Genomic DNA, 19,534 nt, shown 5'->3' on the forward strand with positions numbered 1-19,534 from the left:
GGGAGATCTTGGAAAACATCTCCCTCACCTGCCCCCAGATGGCCAGTCCAGGCCTGAGGCTGTATAAAAAATGCGAGCGGAACATGGCAACGCTCCAGATCTCACGAGAGGAACCCGGCGGAGCTTTAAGATAGAGTTCTGCCGGGTCCTCCTCTCCCTCCCCAGCTGAATGTCTATTCAAGGGGGCCGGTGAGGGAGATCTTGGAAAACAGCGGGGCCCCTGCATATGCCCGATGGCCAGTCCAGGCCTGAGGCTGTATAAAAAAATGCGATCGAGGGGAACAGGGTTGGTAGTTATATCGCACTTTGTATCAAATCAACTAAGTATAGAGTAGCTATACTAGCTAAGCAACAGTGACTTTAGATTTAGGTGCCAAAAATAGGACCCACTCCGGGTGCCAAATGCTCTAAGTATGCCCCTGCACTGCCCCCTTCACTCTAATACACTGCCCGCTTTCACCCCAATTTAATAAACTGCCCCACCTCTCTCTCCCAATTTAATACACTGTCCTCCCTCCCTCCAATTTAATACATTTCCCCCCTCCCACTACTCTAATACACTGCCCTCCCGTGTTCCCACCAATTTAATACACTGCCCCCCTCTCACTCTAGTACACTTTTTTGTGACAACCCTATATGCTCAAATTTGATAGCATTTTGGGCATTTTTATTAGAAGATACATATCAACAAATCTTTTGATTATTGGTATTTTTATTTACTTTTTACACACACTGAATGTTAGAAGAGATGTTATACCATTTTAATACAACATACCACCCCCTTAAAAACAACAACTATGTGAAAGAAATCTTTAAACTTCTATATTTTTTTAGGAATCCCTCAATTGCAATAGATACACAAAATAGTTATTTTTGTCTTAATTTCAAATGCAATCTTCATATGTAATGCTTATTTTTTATTAAAACGTAACTGGGTTAAAAAAATTATTTTCTGTTGTAGAAATTTGGAACTAACATTGTTTCCTTCACATTATTCAGTTCTATTATGATGTTAGTTGAATTAACTGGAAATAGTATGCAATAGTGTGCTTGCCTGTCATGTGGTTTTGTATATTTTAAAGGTTCTAGTTTCAGTTTTCGAGAGCAGAAACAAGTATGACTGTAAAAAATAAAAACCATAAAGGAGTTCCCTTTTATCTCCTTGTTGAAAGAAATAGAGAACACCTTTCAGATGAGAGGCTGCAATCAGTTCTTAGACAAAGCAAAAAAAAAGTTCTTCCCGTCACTACATGGCCATGGAATCTTTATTGTACTGCTTCTTTCTCCTACCATACACAGGTAAGTAACTAGACTGACAGAATAAACATTTCTACAATTTCTTTATTGTGGTAGGACAAGAAGATGAATTTGAATATATATGCACTTTACCGCAAACTACCGCCAGTGCAGCCGGTGCATGTTTTTGTCTGAGTTTGTAACTATGTATCTGTGTCACAGTGTGTGTGTGTTTGTGTCACAGTGTGTGTGTATCTGTGTCACAGTGTGTGTGCCTCAGTGTGTGTTAATGTGTGTATATGTCAGTGTGTGTATATTTGTGTTTGTATGTGCCAGTGTGTATATATATATGTATCTGTGTGTTAATGTGTGTATGTAGGTCAGTGTGTGTCAGTGAGTGCATCTGTGTATGTGTGCATGTATGTGTGTGTGCATCTATCTGTCAGGAAGTGTGTGTCAGTGTGCATGCATCTGTGTGTCAGTGTGTGATTTTGTGTGTTAGGTTGTGCATTTGTGTATATGTGTCAGTGTGTGCATCTATGTATGTGTGTATCAGTGTGTGTTAGTATATGTCAGTGTATATCTGTGAGTCAGGGTGTGTGCAAGTGTCAGTGTGTATATGAATTTGTGTTTATATGTGTGTATCTGTGTGTCAATGTGTATGTATATCTGTGTAAGTATGTATATATGTATGTATGTATGTATCTTTGTATGTGGCAGTGTATGTGTGTATGTGCATACATCCAAACAATCAAACACCAACACAACATGCAAACACATTCCTACAATCTAACACAAATATTAAATACATACACACCTCTGCATTAAAACTCCAAAATTATATACAAATACACTCCTTTACTCAAACACCAATACTACACACACATTTAAAAGCCAACATTACATCCAAACACATCCTTGAAATCAAACACAAACATTATATACAAACACACCTGTGTATTAAAACACTAAAATTGTATACAAGCATCCCTTCAATGAAACACTACACACAAAAGCACACCTACATTTAAAAGCCAACACTACATACAAACTCACACCTGCATTCAAACGTAAACCCTACACACAAGTACACCACTGCTTTCCAATGCCAATAGTTCATATAAATACAGCCCTACATGCACACATATACTCTTTTCAAAAACATGCATACATTTAAATGCACAAGCACTGTTCACGAATACAACCCTGCAAACCCTTTTCTATTATTTAACCTTAATTCATACCTTAATTCATACCAAGGTACTGCACATGATATAGCTATAAGCATGTGCTTGGGGTAAATTTTCGGTTCGGTTCGGCATTCCGAAATTCAGGACTTGGGCAATTCAGGACTTTGGCACTTCAGGACTTCGGCACTTCGGTTCGGTTCGGCACTTCGGAACTTCGGCACTTCGACACTTCAGAACTTCGGGACTTCGCAACTTCGGGACTTCTCTTGCAGCCGCTTAGTAGATAACTCCCTAATTACCACCTAAATTGTTCTTTCAGCCAAATTTACTAATGCTAAGTAAAAATTACTTAGTATTAGTAAATTATGCCCCTACTCGCTATACCGCGAGTTGTCGGCATGTCTATTAAACAGTGAGCAGCCAGTGGCTGCTCCCTGTTAAAAAAAAAAGTGTCCTCCCCTCCCGAGCCCCCACCCGTGCCATGCAAGTGGGGGCTTTTAAACTTAAGGGGGGACCTATTGTCCCCCCGCACCGGCCTACACCCCTGAGCGGTGGGTGGGGACCCTAAAGTAAAAAGGGGGGGGACCTATTGTCCTCCAACCCGGCCCTCGGTCCCCATCCCGAGCAGCGGGTGAGGGCCCTAAATAAAATAATGGGGGGTGACTTATTGTCCTCCCCCCGGCCCCCACCCCTGAGCGGCAGGTGGGGCCCTAAATTAGAATAAGGGGGGACCTAATGTCCTCCCCCCTGGCCCTCACCCCTGAGCGGTGGGTGGGGCCCTAAATTAGAATAATGTCCTCCTAATGTCCTCCCCCCTGGCCCCCACCCCTGAGCGGTGGGTGGGGGCCCTAAATTAGAATAAGGGGGGACCTAATGTCCTCCCCCTTGGCCCCCACCCCTCAGCAGTGGGTGGGGGCCCTAAATACCAATAAGAGGGGGGACCTATTTCCCGTGAGTGGTGGGTGGGGGCCCTAAATTAGAATAAGGGGGGACCTTGTTCTTTTACAGTGAGCAGCCACAAGCTGCTCACTGTTTACTAGACATGCCCCTACTCGCGGTATAGCGAGTAGGGGCATAATTTACTAATACTAAGTAATCTTTACTTAGTATTAGTAAATGTGGCTGAAAGACCAATTCAGGTCTTTCAGCCTTTTAGTAGATAGCTCCCTAATACCGTGGGAATTAGGGAGTTATTTACTTATTCATTCCTTTCATTCCATTGACTGGCTAAGTAACTTACATTTTATATGAATGTGTGTTACTTGATTGTTGTAAGTGTTGCAAATGTTGTATACTTTTTATTTAAACTTGTATACAGTGTAACATTCTTCATTCTTCCACTGGGTAAGTATATTAGTACTTAGGCAATACTGTGCTTCGGAACTTCGGCACTACAGAAATTTACAGTATGTAAAACTACAGTGTCTGTATGTATCTGTCTGTCTGTGTCTATGTGTGTGTGTGTGTGTGTCTTTATGTATGTATGTATGTGTGTGTCTGGTGGGGGGGAGGGCTGTGGGGGGAATAGGGAGGAGGGAGGGGGTACCAACGGATCAGTTTCGCATCGGGGCCCCATGGATTGTGTGTACGCCACTGTATATGCCCTTAATATTTTATTTGTTTTGCCAATAACAGTATCAGACCAATAATAGATATATAGGCTCTGTCTGCTATGAGTGTTATAGGTCCTTCCTCATAGCTTTAATTAATATGTTGTGTGTGAACTATTACTGTAGCAATAAGAATGTGGTGCAGGGGCGTAGCTTCAGTCAGCCTGGCCAGGCAATGAAGTACATGACCATTTCTCCAGTTATATACTTCAAGGGAAATAAAATATAAGCATCCCTTAACCTTATGTTTAATTAAATGTAGGCATGTGAGTGTCACTCATACTGTGAGGTATCTTATTATATGTCTGGACATTTCTCATTAACCGCTTAAGGATACTGCTTCAGGAATAAAAGGGAATTATGACGTAAAATTTCCGTTATGTGTCCATAAGGGCATTTAATGGCCACGATAATACTAGGCACATGAGTTTATGACACATGCTGATTGAGTCTAACGTTTCCCGCCTTCTACCTTATTTTTAGCGAATGTCGGCTAACACAAATCTCTATGGCAAAAAGTTAAATAACCCTCATAAGGTTAATCATGTGGAGGCTGGCCACCTTTACAGCCAGCCACCATATTAAAATGTAAAAACAAATAATCCGATATTACTATAAGGACGGGTGTAGTCATTCAGTCAGTGAGCTATTCAGTCAATATCATTTTTGTATTCTTTTTCTGACTAAATGACCAAAAATCTATATTTTCTGTACTTTTGAGAATTTTAACAATACAAATGCACATCTCTAATAAATTATCCTTGTATGATGAATGATAATGAAATCTAACATCATGAACCTGTAGGCAATGTAACTATTTCATCTCAAGAATTGGTTATAGTGCCTGGACTCCCCTGGCAATGGCTTTCTATTCACTGTTAAACCATTTTCGATCAGTTTAATACTGAATGAGGATCCCTGGTTTCCCATAGATCTGCTCCCATTGGATACCTGGCTAAGGCAGAGATGATACACTTCCTTCTAGCCATACCAATTCATACCTTAATGAGCAATGTGATAGGCTGAAAACGTTCAGCTGACACCCTCAACCAATCACAGCTACACGCTGCTGCTCAGGCTTATGCTGACTTATTAACACAAACAACACAGGGGGATTAGCTGCTAGGAAAATCTTGTATAGCATTAAAACATTAATAGCAGTTTAACACTGAATGAAAGGATGGCACAAGGTGACTCCAGATGCTGTTGCTACTTAAATAAGATAAAGCAGTTACAGTGTCTACAAGGTCCCTATAAAGATAAAAATACAAAATGTTTTTTTACAGTAAGCAGCCACAAACTGCTCACTGTTTATTAGACATGCCCCTACTCGCGGTATAGCGAGTAGGGGCATAATTTACTAATACTTTAAATAGTATCAGAACCTAATTCACTGAAAGGGAAAATTACATTTATTAATGACCTTTTACAAGGTATGTTATTTATATATTTTAAATTGTATGTATTACTTTAAACTAAAGTTTTCTCTATTCAGTATTATTGATTAATGTTTGCTACTCCATGTAATGCAGACCTTTTATGGACATTTCATCATTGTTTTAGGAACATACAACTACTTCTTTATTCCATGTGTGTTGCTATGAAGATCATGGGCGCATAGCAGGGCCGTGTTTACATGTCAAGTAGTACCAGTAGGCACAGAACTCTATGCATTTCCCTGCCACCCATCTTCCAGAAAAAAATAAGAAGCAGCTAAATTTGCTAACAAGGTAGTGCAGGCATTAATACATCTAAAGGTGCAAGTCCTTAAAATTGGAAATATGGAATGGGTTTGGTTAGGTTTTGGATTGGGTTAAATCTAGGGTTGGTGGAAAGGGTGTTTAGAGCATGTGGAGTTCAAGGGGTTATTTGCAAAGTACTCACCCTCCTATGGCTTCTGTAGTCCAGTCACCCTCCTATGGCTTCTGTAGTCCAGTCACCCTCCTATGCTTGATAGCAGAGCTGCAGTAGCTGTTATACAGTGTGTATCACTCAGTGCTGCCCCTACTTACCGTGTGAGTGTTAGTGAGCAGATGGGAAATGATACCTCTTTCTATCCATCCTACACAGACACTGGACACACAGATACTGGAAGAGCTGGGAGAGCACTGAGCTGTACACCCTCTATAACTGTTCTTGAAGCTCTGCTATCAAGCATAGGGGGTTACTTGGACTACAGATGACATCAGCCAAGGCTCCTGGTACTTACCTCCCCACACCAGCCCACCTAAACGCCAAAACGTCACCTTATAAGTGCTGAAAAAGAAGTCCCTGCAGGCGGAGGCCTACTCTGCCTCGAGGGATATTCGGCCATACCAGATTGTTAGACAACACATTATCATGCTGGGAAGAGGTACAGGTTTTATTGCATGTATTTTTCTTGGTTCCATTAACTGCTACTTTCCACATACACTACACTGGATACACGATTATTCTCCTTACTTGAAAGGATTACTCTAACTTCCGTGACAACATCTGCAGTGGTCATGTAGCAAGCAATCTGTATGTTCAGAGTTTGAGCTTGAAAAAGAAACATAGAATGTGACGGCCAGTGGCATACACACGATCCATGGGGCCCCGGTGTGAAAATTCATCCGTGCCCCTCCCTCCCCTCTCGCTTACTCTGGGGCCGCAACACATGGCGGCGGGCACCTGGTCGCAAGGCTGTGACCCCTGTGAACCCTGTGACCGTGGTATGTACGCCACTGCATGCAGATTCATACACTTAAAGGACCACTATAGGCACTGAATGAAGTGGTCTGGGTGCCAGGTCCCTCTAGTTTTAACCCTGCAGCTGAATGTTTTACTGAGGGTTAATCCAGCCTCTAGTAGCTGTCTCACTGACAGCTGCTAGAGGCGCTTCCGCGATTCTCACTGTGAAAATCACAGTGAGAAGACTCTGGGCGTCCATAGGAAAGCATTGAGTAATGCTTTCCTATGGGCAGTTTGAATTCACGTGCGGCTCTTGCCGCTCATGCGCATTCGGAGCTGAGAGGCGGATCAAGGCGGAGAGATCCCCAGCGCCAAGGGAACCCGGCGCTGGAGAAAGGGAAGTGCTGAAGGAGTTCTAACCACACACACACTCTCACAAACAGACACATACACACTAGCTAACAGACACACACATTTACTGACAGACACACACTCAGTGACAGACATACATACACACTCACTGACAGACAGACATACACACTCACTTACAAAATATACACTCTCACTGACAAACACACACTCACTAACAGACACCAAACAGACACACACTAACAGACACACACAAACTAACACGCTCAGTAACAAGCACATACAGTAACACACTCACACACACTGACCCTCACTAGCAGACACACACTCAATAACAGACACACACAAACGAAAACACAAATAACACACACACACAAAAACTAACACACTCACTGACACACTAGCAGACACACACTCAATAACAGACACGCACAAACACACAACAAACACACTCAGTAACACACACACACACTAACACCCATTTTTTACATTTATTTTATATTTAATTCCACAGTCTCCCTACCTTTGGGAGTGCTGAGGGGATTCCCTGGGGTCCTGTGGGGCTGCCCGTCGGCCGGTCCTGCAGATGGCGAGAGAGCACTGATCCTCTTGTTCAGCTCCCTTGCGCGCCACTTACTGATGCCGGAGTTGGAATGACATATTCCGGCTCCGGCATCACTATGGTGCGCATGAGGGAGCTGGGCAGAGAGCGCTCAGGGGACAATGCTCCCTTGCCCACCCGGTGACACCACTGCAAGCCTCAGGGGGACCCTAAGGTGGCAAGTTCCTTGGACACCCGGGAGAAGAGGCTGGCAAACTGGCGTACATACCCAGTCGCAGGGCGGCCAGGCTCCCTGGTGGGCTGGGGCCGGTTGCAGTTGCGACCCCTGCGACCGTGGTATGTACGCCAGTGGTGATGGAAGATAAGAACCATTCGGACCATCTATTCTGCCCAATTTTTTAAAATACTTTAATTAGTCTCTGGCCTTATCTTATAGTTAGGATAGCCTTATGCATATCCCACACATGCTTAAACTCCTTTACTGTGTTAACCTCTACCACTTCAGCTGCCTATACAGATAAATCTGCACTTTCCCCACACACATGACATAGGCAACCCAGAATTCTGTTTCAGACTTCCTAATTTTATTCCTGTGCAAAAAAAAACGTTGCGTGTTGGTGATGGACATAATTTGTTTCTTCCCATGAAGGCAGCGCTGTGTGCCTGAAAAAGACAACTTAAGCCCAGTGAGTTCCCTCCCTCATGCAGTTCATGCCTTCCCTCCCCACCTCTCTACATGATACAGTATTTGAAACCCCATTTTTTGTTTCTCCTGGTCCACCCTTTCTTTTGCTGCCCAGACTCACTTGCTCCTTCCTCCTCTCCATTCTGCCTTGGAAGTGGGAGGCAGGAGGGCTTTAGTGGCCAGATGAGTTGTCACATGGTGCTGTGTTCACTGATTCTCACAGAAACGCACTGCATCTCTATCAGAAGTAGCCAATTCATCTGCTCGATAGGTATGGACCTGAGATCCAACAATGCTTCTCAATGAGAAACATCCATTGGACCTCAGAGAGGCAACTGGTGATATGGAGTGATGATGGAGAAGGTTGAAAAAGGTTGAAAAAGGTTGAAAAAGGATTGTGGGTTGAACTTGGCCTGGTGCTGTATTCAAGCAAGTTTTAAGCTTATTATCTTCACCTTTTTAGGTAAAAAAAAAAAAACTGGGGGAGAGGGTACCAAGTGACAAGGGCTAAATAAGACAATATTAACAAAACAAAAAAGTTTAAATAGAGTTGGAGTAACACTTCAATTTTCATTGCTTGATTTTCTTCACTGCTTGTGGTTGGCTTTAAGTTTAATTTTTTATATATATATATATATATATATATATATATATATATATATATATATATATATATATATATATATATATATATATATATATATTGCCCTACATATCTATTGTGTTCTCTTTTATTGTTTGTCTGGTTCCCAACACATATTGTGTTTGTTGTTAGACCTGGGCGGGGCCACAAATAGGCCACCAGTAAATATTATCAATAAGTGTAAAGTTTTAAGGTCATTACACCATCTGTTTAATAGTTTATAAAACTTTATATATTTTATATATTTTTGGTTTGCCCACATTTAGACATGACAATTCCTCTCCTTAGATATGACAAAATTGTCACCTGTACCCAGGGCTGGTGCAAGGATTTTTGCCGCCCTAGGTAAAAGTAAAGTTTGCCGCCCCTCCCCCGCCTAATGTGACATCACAATGCCCCACCCATATGATCTGCCATGTTAATTAACGCCAGTGCTGCAGTGTCACCGTGTTTACATTAAAAGGCCTGCAGGGACAGGCTATAGATACCAGAACCACTACATTAAGCTGCAGTGGTTCTGGGGACTATAGTGTTTCTAATGTGAGGTAAATTAGAGATTAGTGCCACCGATAATATACTAGATTGCCTACTTACAACCAGATGAGTAGGATGATGGGCTCTAGCTGCAGTCTGGCTCCACTTGTCTGGTGTAGAACAGGCTCTCTGGAAGCTGTTTGTAACTGTGGATACAAAAATCAATGTTCTGGGAGAACGGGAAGCAGCTCCATTTTTTAGGGGCCCTTTACACAGCTCAAGGTCTGGGTCCCTTCATGATCCACCAATGAGTTTGTTCACAGGGGGTGGAGGGTGTAGGGGATGTCCTGATATGTGTGTAAGGAATGCATTGTGTGAGTCTGTGTTTGTATGTGTAAGGGCTGCAAGGTGTGTTTCTGTGTATGTACGGGATGCAGTGTGTGCGTCTGCAAGGGGTGCATTGAGTGTGTGTAAGGGGTGCATTGAGTGTGTGTATGGAATAAATTGTGTGTTTCTGTGTGTGTAAGGGATGCATTGTGTGTAAGGGTTGCATTGCTTGTGTGTGTGTGTGTGTGTGTGTCTGTGTGTGTAATGCATTGTGTGTGTAATGCATTGTGTCTTTTTCTGTGTGCAAGGGGTGCATTGTCTTTGTGTGTAAGGGGTGCATTGTGTGTGATTGTGTGTGTGTGTGTGTGTGTGATGGATGTCAATCTCTCCCCCCTCCCTTGTCACTCTCTTCTTGTCAGGGTACCTGAGGTCTCTACCTCTGAGAGAGGTAGAGACTTAGAAGTTTATCCGTCCAGAAGGGCTTTTTCATCCGTTCCTCGCGGTCCTCCCGGTCATTTACACGCCGGCCGCGAGGGATCCACTTCCTTTTGTAACACGACGCCCAGCAGTCGACGTCATGACGCCAACCCGGACCGACCTGTCACTCAATTGTCTGGAGACTAATCAGGACTCGTCGGAGGCGTGTCTACACTCCTGAGCCAGGGTATTTAACAGTGCTTCTTCCATTTGCTCATTGCCCTGTCGTGGTTCTAGCCTGTCTAGTCACCCAGCGCTCTTGTATTCCAGTATTCCTTTTGGTTCCGACCCGGCTTGTTTGTATTACTCTGCTTATCTCTATTACCATTTGACCCGGCTTGTTCCTCGCTTACCTGTCTTCTCGTTCCCTCGACCTCGGCTTGTCTTTGACCATTCCCTATATCTCCGTACGTTAGTCCGGCCATTCTAAGGTCCGGTATACGTACCTTTCTACTGTCTGTACTCTGCGTGTTGGATCCCTGTCCCGATCCTGACATTACGACAGGGCCAATGGATCCTGCAAGTACAAACAGTCAGCTTGGTCCTCCCGATCCTAGGTTTGAGGCCATGGAACACAGAATGGATCAGATGGCCCTAGCACTACAGGCGTTATTATCCCGTGCTAATAACCCACCAGAGGAGACGCGTACTACTTCTATTTCTCCTGTGAGTTCAGGCCTAGAGGTAGCCACTGTAGGTGCCTCTTCCCGTATTACCCCACCAGTACGTTATAGTGGTTCACCTGAGAAGTGTCGTGGTTTTTTAAACCAGATCAGTATCCACTTTGAATTACAACCTCGCTCCTACCCTACAGATAGGGCGAAGGTTGGATTTATTATCACCTTACTCATTGAGAGAGCTCTGAGATGGGCCAACCCATTATGGGAGAATGATAACCCGTTAGTATATAATTATAATGCCTTTGTAGCTGCCTTTAGAAGAACTTTTGACCCCCCTGGTAGAAAGGTCAATGCAGCTAGATTACTTTTGCGCCTGAGACAGGAGAACCGAACACTTGTGGATTATGCACTAGAGTTCAGGTCTTTGGCGGCAAAGGTTAAGTGGAATGAGCAGGCTTATATAGATGTATTTTTGAACGGGCTATCAGATGTAATCCTTGACGAGGTAGCTACTAGAGAGCTTCCTGAAAATTTGGAGGATTTAATTTCGTTCATATCTCGTATTGATGAGCGTTTAAGAGAGAGACAGAACACTCGAGAGAGGAACTTTAGACCTTCCTTTAAATTAGCTCCCGCAGTTCAAAGTCCTGATTCCACTACCTCACTGTTTCCTGAACCTATGCAGATAGGCAATACTCGCCTCTCTGAAGAGGAGAGACAGTACAGGAGAAGGGAGGGATTGTGTATGTATTGTGGAGTCAGAGGTCACTTACGTCTGAATTGTCCTAATCGCTCGGCAAACGCCCGCACCTAAGTTTCTCTAGAGGACAGGCCTTGGGTGTTTCTATTTTGTCCTCTACTCATAACTATAAAGATCACAGGCTTCTGCTACCAGTTTCTTTAACTTGGGAGAAGGGAGTACTAAAGACCATGGCTTTGATAGATTCCGGAGCTGCCGAGAATTTTATCGACCAGGCCTTTGCTACTAAACACACTATCCCATCCCAGTTAAGGGATACACCCTTGGCCGTTGAGGCCATAGATGGTAGACCTTTACTTGAGCCTGTTATCTTCCGTGAAACCATACCCGTTAACTTAACTGTTGGTATCTTACACGAGGAAAACTTATCGCTTATGCTTATTTCGTCCCCTTCTGTTCCCATAGTCCTGGGTTACCCATGGCTAAAGAGACATAACCCTATTATTGATTGGGAGTTAGGGGAGATACTCTCATGGGGCCAGGGCTGCCAGGAGAAGTGTTTACGGAGGGTTTCTCCATTGGGGGTAATTAACACACCAGGTAGTTCTACCCAGTCTACAGATTTACAGATACCGCCTCTGTATCTGGATTTAAAAGCAGTATTCGACAAAAGGAATGCTGATACTCTACCCCCACACAGGACTTTTGACTGTAAAATTAATCTGCTACCTGGTACCATGCCTCCAAGGGGTAATGTATACCCTCTATCCACCAAAGAGAATTCTGTTCTAGAGGAGTATATTCGGGAGAATCTAGACAAAGGATTCATTAGGAGATCTTCTTCTCCTGCCGGGGCTGTTTTTTTTTTTGTTAAAAAGAAGGATGATTCCCTAAGACCTTGCATTGATTACCGAGGTTTGAATAAAATAACCATCAGAAATGCCTATCCGATCCCCTTGATTACCGAGCTGTTTGATCGCCTAAAGGGCTCTAAAATTTTCACCAAGTTGGATCTCAGAGGGGCATATAACTTGGTGAGAATCCAGCAAGGACACGAGTGGATGACAGCGTTCAATACCCGTTATGGGCATTATGAATACACGGTCATGCCTTTTGGTCTTTGTAACGCACCGGCAGTATTTCAGGATTTGATTAATGAAGTTCTCAGGGAATTTCAACATGATTGTGTTATTGTGTACCTGGACGACATACTCATACACTCTAGAGAGATTGAGACTCACCACAGACAAGTCAGAAAGGTATTACACAAACTTCTTCAACATGGGTTATACTGCAAATTGGAGAAATGTAGTTTTGACCAGTCTCAGATAGACTTTCTTGGTTACGTGATTTCTGGGGAAGGCTTTAAGATGGATCCCGACAAACTCCAGTCTATTTTAGATTGGCCATTGCCTAAGGGACTCAAGGCTATTCAGAGGTTTATTGGTTTCTCCAATTATTATAGGCGCTTCATTAAGGGATATTCTTCTATTATTGCGCCTATTACCAATATGACCAGACAGGGGGCTGACACTAAGACTTGGTCTACTGAAGCTCTCGTTGCTTTCAAGACTCTCAAGGAACTTTTTGCCTCTGATCCAATTTTAGTCCACCCTGATACGACTCTGCCGTTCCTACTCGAGGTCGATGCCTCTGAGACAGGCGTAGGTGCTGTTCTGTCACAAAGGTTGGGTGTGGACAAACCACTACACCCTTGTGGTTTTTTTTCCAAGAAACTGTCTGGCCCTGAGAGCAGGTATGACATCGGTGATAGGGAATTATTAGCGGTCATTATGGCTTTAAAGGAGTGGAGACATTTATTGGAGGGGACCTTACATCCTGTTACCATTTTAACGGATCACAAGAACTTGTCCTATATTGGGGAGGCCAAGCGACTGTCCGCCAGACAAGCTCGTTGGTCCTTATTCCTGACTCACTTCAATTATGTGCTTACTTATAGACCTGGTTCTAAGAACTCTAAAGCTGATGCTTTGTCTCGCCAATATGAACCTTCTACTATATCTGAACCTGTTCTTTCCTCTATAGTTCCGAAATGCAATATTATCGCTAACACGAATCTCAGGATTCACTCTCCGTTACTTGCCGAGATCTTGAAATTGCAACATCTAGCCCCTAAACAGACTCCCGGGGATCGACACTTCGTTCCTCCTGTTCTTCAACTGGAACTGTTACAATGTTTCCACAACAGCAAGGTGGCTGGACACCCTGGCATTCGCAAGACGTGCGCTTTTGATCTCCAAAGACTTCTGGTGGCCTGCTTTACGTAGGGATATCAAAGATTTCATCGGTGCGTGTGAGGTTTGACCAAGCAACCTCATACGCTTCCATGTGGATTTCTGCATCCCTTAGAGGTTCCAGAAAAGCCCTGGTCCTGCTTGGCTATGGACTTTATTGTCGATTTACCTATTTCTAAAAAACAGACTGTTATCCTCACCGTGGTTGACAGATTCACCAAGATGGCTCACTTCATTCCTCTGCCTAAACTTCCATCTTCTCCCGAGTTGGCAGAGATATTCGCAAGGGAGATTTTTCGTTTACATGGGATACCCTCCCAGATTGTATCTGACAGAGGTTCCCAATTTGTTTCCCGTTTTTGGAGATCCTTCTGCTCTCAACTGGGTATCAAATTGAATTTCTCTTCCGCCTATCATCCTCAGTCTAACGGAGCTGCTGAACGCACCAACCAAAAGATTGAACAATATTTGCGTTGTTTTGTTTCCGAACACCAGGACGATTGGGTCGGTTTGATTCCTCGGGCGAAGTTCGCGCACAACAATCTCGTTTGCGATTCTACTCATTCAAGCCCCTTCTTCATGAATTATGGCTTTCATCCATCCATTCTTCCCTCGGTTTCTCCTTCCCAAGGGGTACCGTCGGTTGATGTTCATGTTGCCAATTTGAGGAAGTTGTGGGATCAGACTCGACAAATTCTTCTGCACAATTCTATGCTGGTTAAGAAACACGCTGATAAACGTAGAAGGTCGGCTCCGGTTTTTGTTCCAGGCGATAGAGTATGGCTAAGTACTAGAAACATTCGTTTAAAAGTACCTTCCATCATGAACCCCGACATTGCTTTCCTGCAGGAGACACACTTGCCGAAATCGGCAAAGTTTGCCCTTAAGGACCATACATATAGGACCACGTACGAAGCCAGAGCCCTTAATAAGAGGAATGGCGTCGCCATTCTTGTGCATCATAGATGCCCGTTCAGGGTTAGCAAGGTTAGTACGGACCCGGGTGGACGCTACGTTCTGGTCTCGGGGTCCATACATTCCCAGGCTGTACATTTCCTTAATGTTTATGCCCCTAATGAGCCAGCCAGTGATTTCTGGGCGGAACTGACGCACATGGTGCTCACGCTGCCACACGGTATCGCTGTGGTAGGGGGCGACTTTAACGCTGCTCCGACCCCAGCAATGGATAGGGGGCCGTGTAGGGGAGCTCCGCGGTCTCACAGGAGGGGGGGCAGGACAAATTACTGCACACGTTCATGCAGCAAACAGGTTTGGTAGACATATGGAGGGCACAACATACTGACGATATTGACTATACGTTTTATTCGTCACCTCACGGTACGTATTCTAGGATAGACCTCTTTTTGGTGAACTCACTAGCTATTCCCAAGGTCTCTGAATCCACGGTGGGTTCCATAACGTGGTCGGATCACGCTGATGTCTCCCTTACCTTGGATAAACTGAGTGTGGCATCCCCTTGGTCCTGGAAGCTAAATAGATCCTTACTTCAGGACCCAGGAGTCGTCGACGTCGTCCGTAGAGAACTCAAGGATTACTTCACCAGAGAAGTGGAGTCGGGGGTTTCGAAAACCACGGTATGGGCGGCTCATAAGTCTGTTATTAGGGGTATTCTGATTAGGGAAGCGACGCTGAAGAAAAGGCGGAAGTCTCAACTATTAACGTCCTTGCTGGCAACATTAAGAACGGCAGAACAACGGCACAAGTCGGACCCTACGCCTCCTAACTTATTATTGGTGCAAGACGTACGGCACTCGATCAGGGAACTACTTCTAGACGACACCGCGAGAGCTATCGTATGGTCCAAACGCAACTACTATGAAAAGGCGAACAAGATGGATACTTTGTTGGCGAGGTCCCTTCGTCCGCGGCAACGGGGTACTCATATCACGAGGATCAAAAATGCAGCGGGAAAATATCAGACGGACCCCACAGAGATAGCCAAAGTGTTTACGGATTTTTTCACTAAGCTCTATAATCACTCTGCGGAGGACGGCGCGGACTCAGGTCGGGCCCTAGATAAGATACGGGCTTTCCTCTCCCGGTCACACCTTCCAAAGCTGGATATGGTCGCCTCGGCGGCCTTGGAGAATCCTATTACAGCTGACGAAATTGATGCAGCAATTTCCGCCTTGAAGAGCAACAAAGCGCCGGGCCCTGATGGTTTTGATGGCAGCTACTATAAGACCTTCCGTGAAGAGCTTCTGCCCCACTTGGAACCCTGGCTCAATGACTTGATGGATGGAGGGACACCTGATAGGGAGATGTCTTTAGCCAATATTGTTCTGCTGCCTAAACCGGGGAAGGACGACTCGGCTCCGGAAAATTTTCGCCCGATATCTCTAATAAATCACGACTCTAAAATTCTAGCTAAAGTTTTGGCAGGCAGATTGAACCCGCCCCTTACAGGCCTGATACATCCGGACCAGGTTGGCTTTATTCCAGGTCGACAGCTTTTTGAAAACACGAGGCGTAATATTGACCTAATAGGGAGACAGGTTGCGAGGGGCACCCCGACACTGATGCTGTCACTAGATGCCGAGAAGGCGTTCGACAGGGTCAAGTGGGATTATTTATTCGAAGTATTATACCACTTCGGCTTGCCGGGCAGATTTGTGACTGCTGTTAAGGCTATGTACTCCAACGTTAAGGCGCAGATACAGATCTCGGGAGCGCGAGTCGCTCCGTTTCGCATGAGCAACGGCACGAGACAGGGATGCCCACTTTCGCCACTGCTGTTTGTCCTCTCGCTGGAACCCCTCTTACACCCTATACGGGGGCCCCGGGTATCAAAGGAGTTACGGTAGGGAATTCGCAATATGTGGTCTCGGGATTCGCGGACGATGTATTGCTGACGCTCACTGACTCGAAAGCTTCCATGGCGGCTCTTACTGAGATACTAACGGTGTACGGCGAAGTTGCTGGCTATAAAGTCAATTTGGGAAAATCAAGTGCGATTCCTATAGGTGTACCAGAAGCCGAGGTTTCGTTTATAGCGGAGACTTACCATATCCGAATGGAGAAAAGTCAGATCAAATACTTAGGCATCTGGTTGACGGCGGACCCCACCCAACTATATCAGCAGAATTATATTCCGCTGATAAGACAGTTGATCACCGACATGGAAAATTGGATTGACAAGCCGATCTCGTGGATCGGAAGGATACACACAGTGAAAATGAATGTATTGCCTCGGATACTTTTCTTGTTCCAGGCTCTTCCGGTCCACGTGACAAAATCTAACTTGGGGCCGCTTCAACAGGCCATAGGCAAGTTTGTTTGGCAAAATAGGCGCCATAGAATCTCTCGCAATGTTCTATATAGAGCAAAGGATAGGGGAGGCCTTGGACTTCCGAACCTTTACTATTATTACGTGGCGGCCCAGTTGGCTCAAATAGCTTTGTGGCACTCACCCCCAGAGGAAAGGAGGTGGGTAGATTTGGAGTCCTCTATGATGGGCCAGGACCTACCTCAATTCCTTATGTGGACCCCTAAAGAACAAAGACCAATTGATCGAGTGGCGTGCCCGGCGATACACGGCTCCCTTAAGATTTGGGACTCTGCCGCCGTCAAATATGGCCTGACCTCTGCCCTATCGCCCATGACCCCTTTGTTGAGAAACAAGGCTTTTTCGCCAGGATTGTATCCCCGAGATTTCAAGGGTATTGAGAACGCGGGGTTGCAAAGGTTTTGTGAATTGTTTGAAAATGGATCCTTTATTACGTTCGATGCGTTGCGGAGCAGAGTTCCGCTGCGTCCATTTGACTATTTTAGGTATCTTCAGCTCAGAGACTTTGCTAGGGATCCCCGGATCAAAACGGCGGCGCTGACACCGTTGACTTTCTTTGAAAAGATGTGCAAAGGGGAACAGTTCCCGACAGGCCATATATCCTGTTTGTACTCTCATTTAAGCTCACGCACTCTGGAATGGGGGGATCTTGTGTATACAGACCAGTGGGAGGCAGACCTCAATGAGATATTAGAGGGTGCAGAATGGCAAGATATCTGGGAGATGGCTGCAAAGTCTTCGGTTTGTGTCTCTCTGCAGGAACAATCTTACAAGACGATGTTTCGGTGGTACACCACCCCAGTGAAACTGTGCCGTATGGGGGTAAACCCAACGGACCTTTGCTGGAGGGGCTGTGGTCTTAAGGGAACTTATATTCACATGTGGTGGGACTGCATAGAGGCTCAGGCCTATTGGAGACGGGTTGCGGCTCTGCAGCAAGAAGTTTGTGGAAGGGAGGTTAAGTTAGATCCATGGGTGTATCTGCTATCCAGACCCATAGATGGTTGGACGAAAACGGAACAAGACCTCGTTCATAAAATAGACCTAGCTGCTAGGAGAGCGCTGGCGCAGGTGTGGCTGCAGAAGAGCTCGCCTACTATTGCGATGGTCAAACAAAAAATTAGAGATACTTTCCTGATGGATAAGCTGACTGCTCAGGTCAGGGGGACACAGAGGAAATTTGATAAAATCTGGGACCCCTGGATAAATAGCACTGCGAACGCTTGAGTTGGGACGGGAAGCTTAGGGATCCCACTTGCGTGCAGGGTAGTAAATGAAGTGGAATATAGTACCTTGATCTGGCCACAGGGAAAGCTCACGTTACCTACTGAGGGAGACAGTGGGGACAAAACGGGAAAGGAAAAAAAAAAATAATTTTCAGGCACCTTATTCCTGGGCACTATTCCTCGGCGTACCCCCCCCACCCCCCCCCTTTCCTCCCCTATGTCCTCTTTTTCTAAGTCCTCGATCCTCCGAGGCGCCTCTTATGCTCTTCCTTTCTTCTTTATCAAGATCGCACATGCGGCTAAAGCGTAGGGATCACCCGAAAAAAATACGCGGACACGTTGTGTTTTCTGCACGGGGATTGGGTGTAATGTCCCTAATATTCTTTTTGCATTATAAACACGATCTTTCGTTAATGTCTGTTATCAGTTTACTGTTTTATATATTGAAAAAACCCAGACGGGATGTCCAAGCCTCCTTTGGACTGATGTTTACTCTGGAGATCGGGGACATGCGGATACTTAGCGATCTCTGATAACGGAACTTTTTTGTTAATTTATTTTGCAAATGTAATGTGTTCTAATCTCAGTGTATAGGCTTGTTTATGCTGATCGCAAAGTTGATGTATGTGAATTGCTTGAGATGTCTTGTACTGGAATAAAGTTAGAAAAAAAAAAAAGTACCTTCCATGAAGTTCGCTCCTCGTTATATTGGACCTTACAGGGTTCTGACTAAAATTAACCCAGTTGCGTATCGTCTAGCTCTCCCATCTGCCTTACGCATCCCTAACTCCTTTCATGTTTCATTGCTGAAACCGCTAGTCTGCAACAGATTTTCCTCCACGGTATCCTCTCCTCGCTCTGTTCAGGTGGAGGGTCAGGAGGAGTATGAGGTCAACTCTATCATCGATTCTCGAATATCCCGGGGGAGAGTACAATATCTGGTCGACTGGAAAGGATATGGTCCTGAGGAAAGGAGTTGGGTACCTCAAGAGGATGTTCATGCTCCTCGCCTCCGCAGGGCGTTTCACTCCCGCTTCCCATCTCGTCCCGGTTCCTTCCGCCCGGTGGGCGTATCTGAGAGGGGGGTACTGTCAGGGTACCTGAGGTCTCTACCTCTGAGAGAGGTAGAGACTTAGAAGTTTATCCGTCCAGAAGGGCTGTTTCATCCGTTCCTCGCGGTCCTCCCGGTCATTTACACGCC

At 45.0% G+C, this 19,534-nt stretch overlaps 1 protein-coding gene across 1 annotated transcript in view; it reads left to right on the plus strand.

Annotated features, from left to right (window-relative positions):
* The first annotated feature begins 1,193 nt into the window (after positions 1-1,193).
* Positions 1,194-19,534, plus strand: part of LOC134602650 (hepatitis A virus cellular receptor 1 homolog) — a 144,185-nt gene continuing 125,844 nt past the window's right edge. Inside the window, exon 1 of the mRNA XM_063447754.1 lies at positions 1,194-1,299. Coding sequence (XP_063303824.1) covers positions 1,251-1,299 — 49 coding nt within the window. The 5' untranslated portion in view covers positions 1,194-1,250. The remainder of the gene's footprint in view (positions 1,300-19,534) is intronic.

This window comes from Pelobates fuscus, chromosome 3 (assembly GCF_036172605.1).
Source record: "Pelobates fuscus isolate aPelFus1 chromosome 3, aPelFus1.pri, whole genome shotgun sequence".
Classification (NCBI taxonomy): Eukaryota; Metazoa; Chordata; class Amphibia; order Anura; family Pelobatidae; genus Pelobates; species Pelobates fuscus.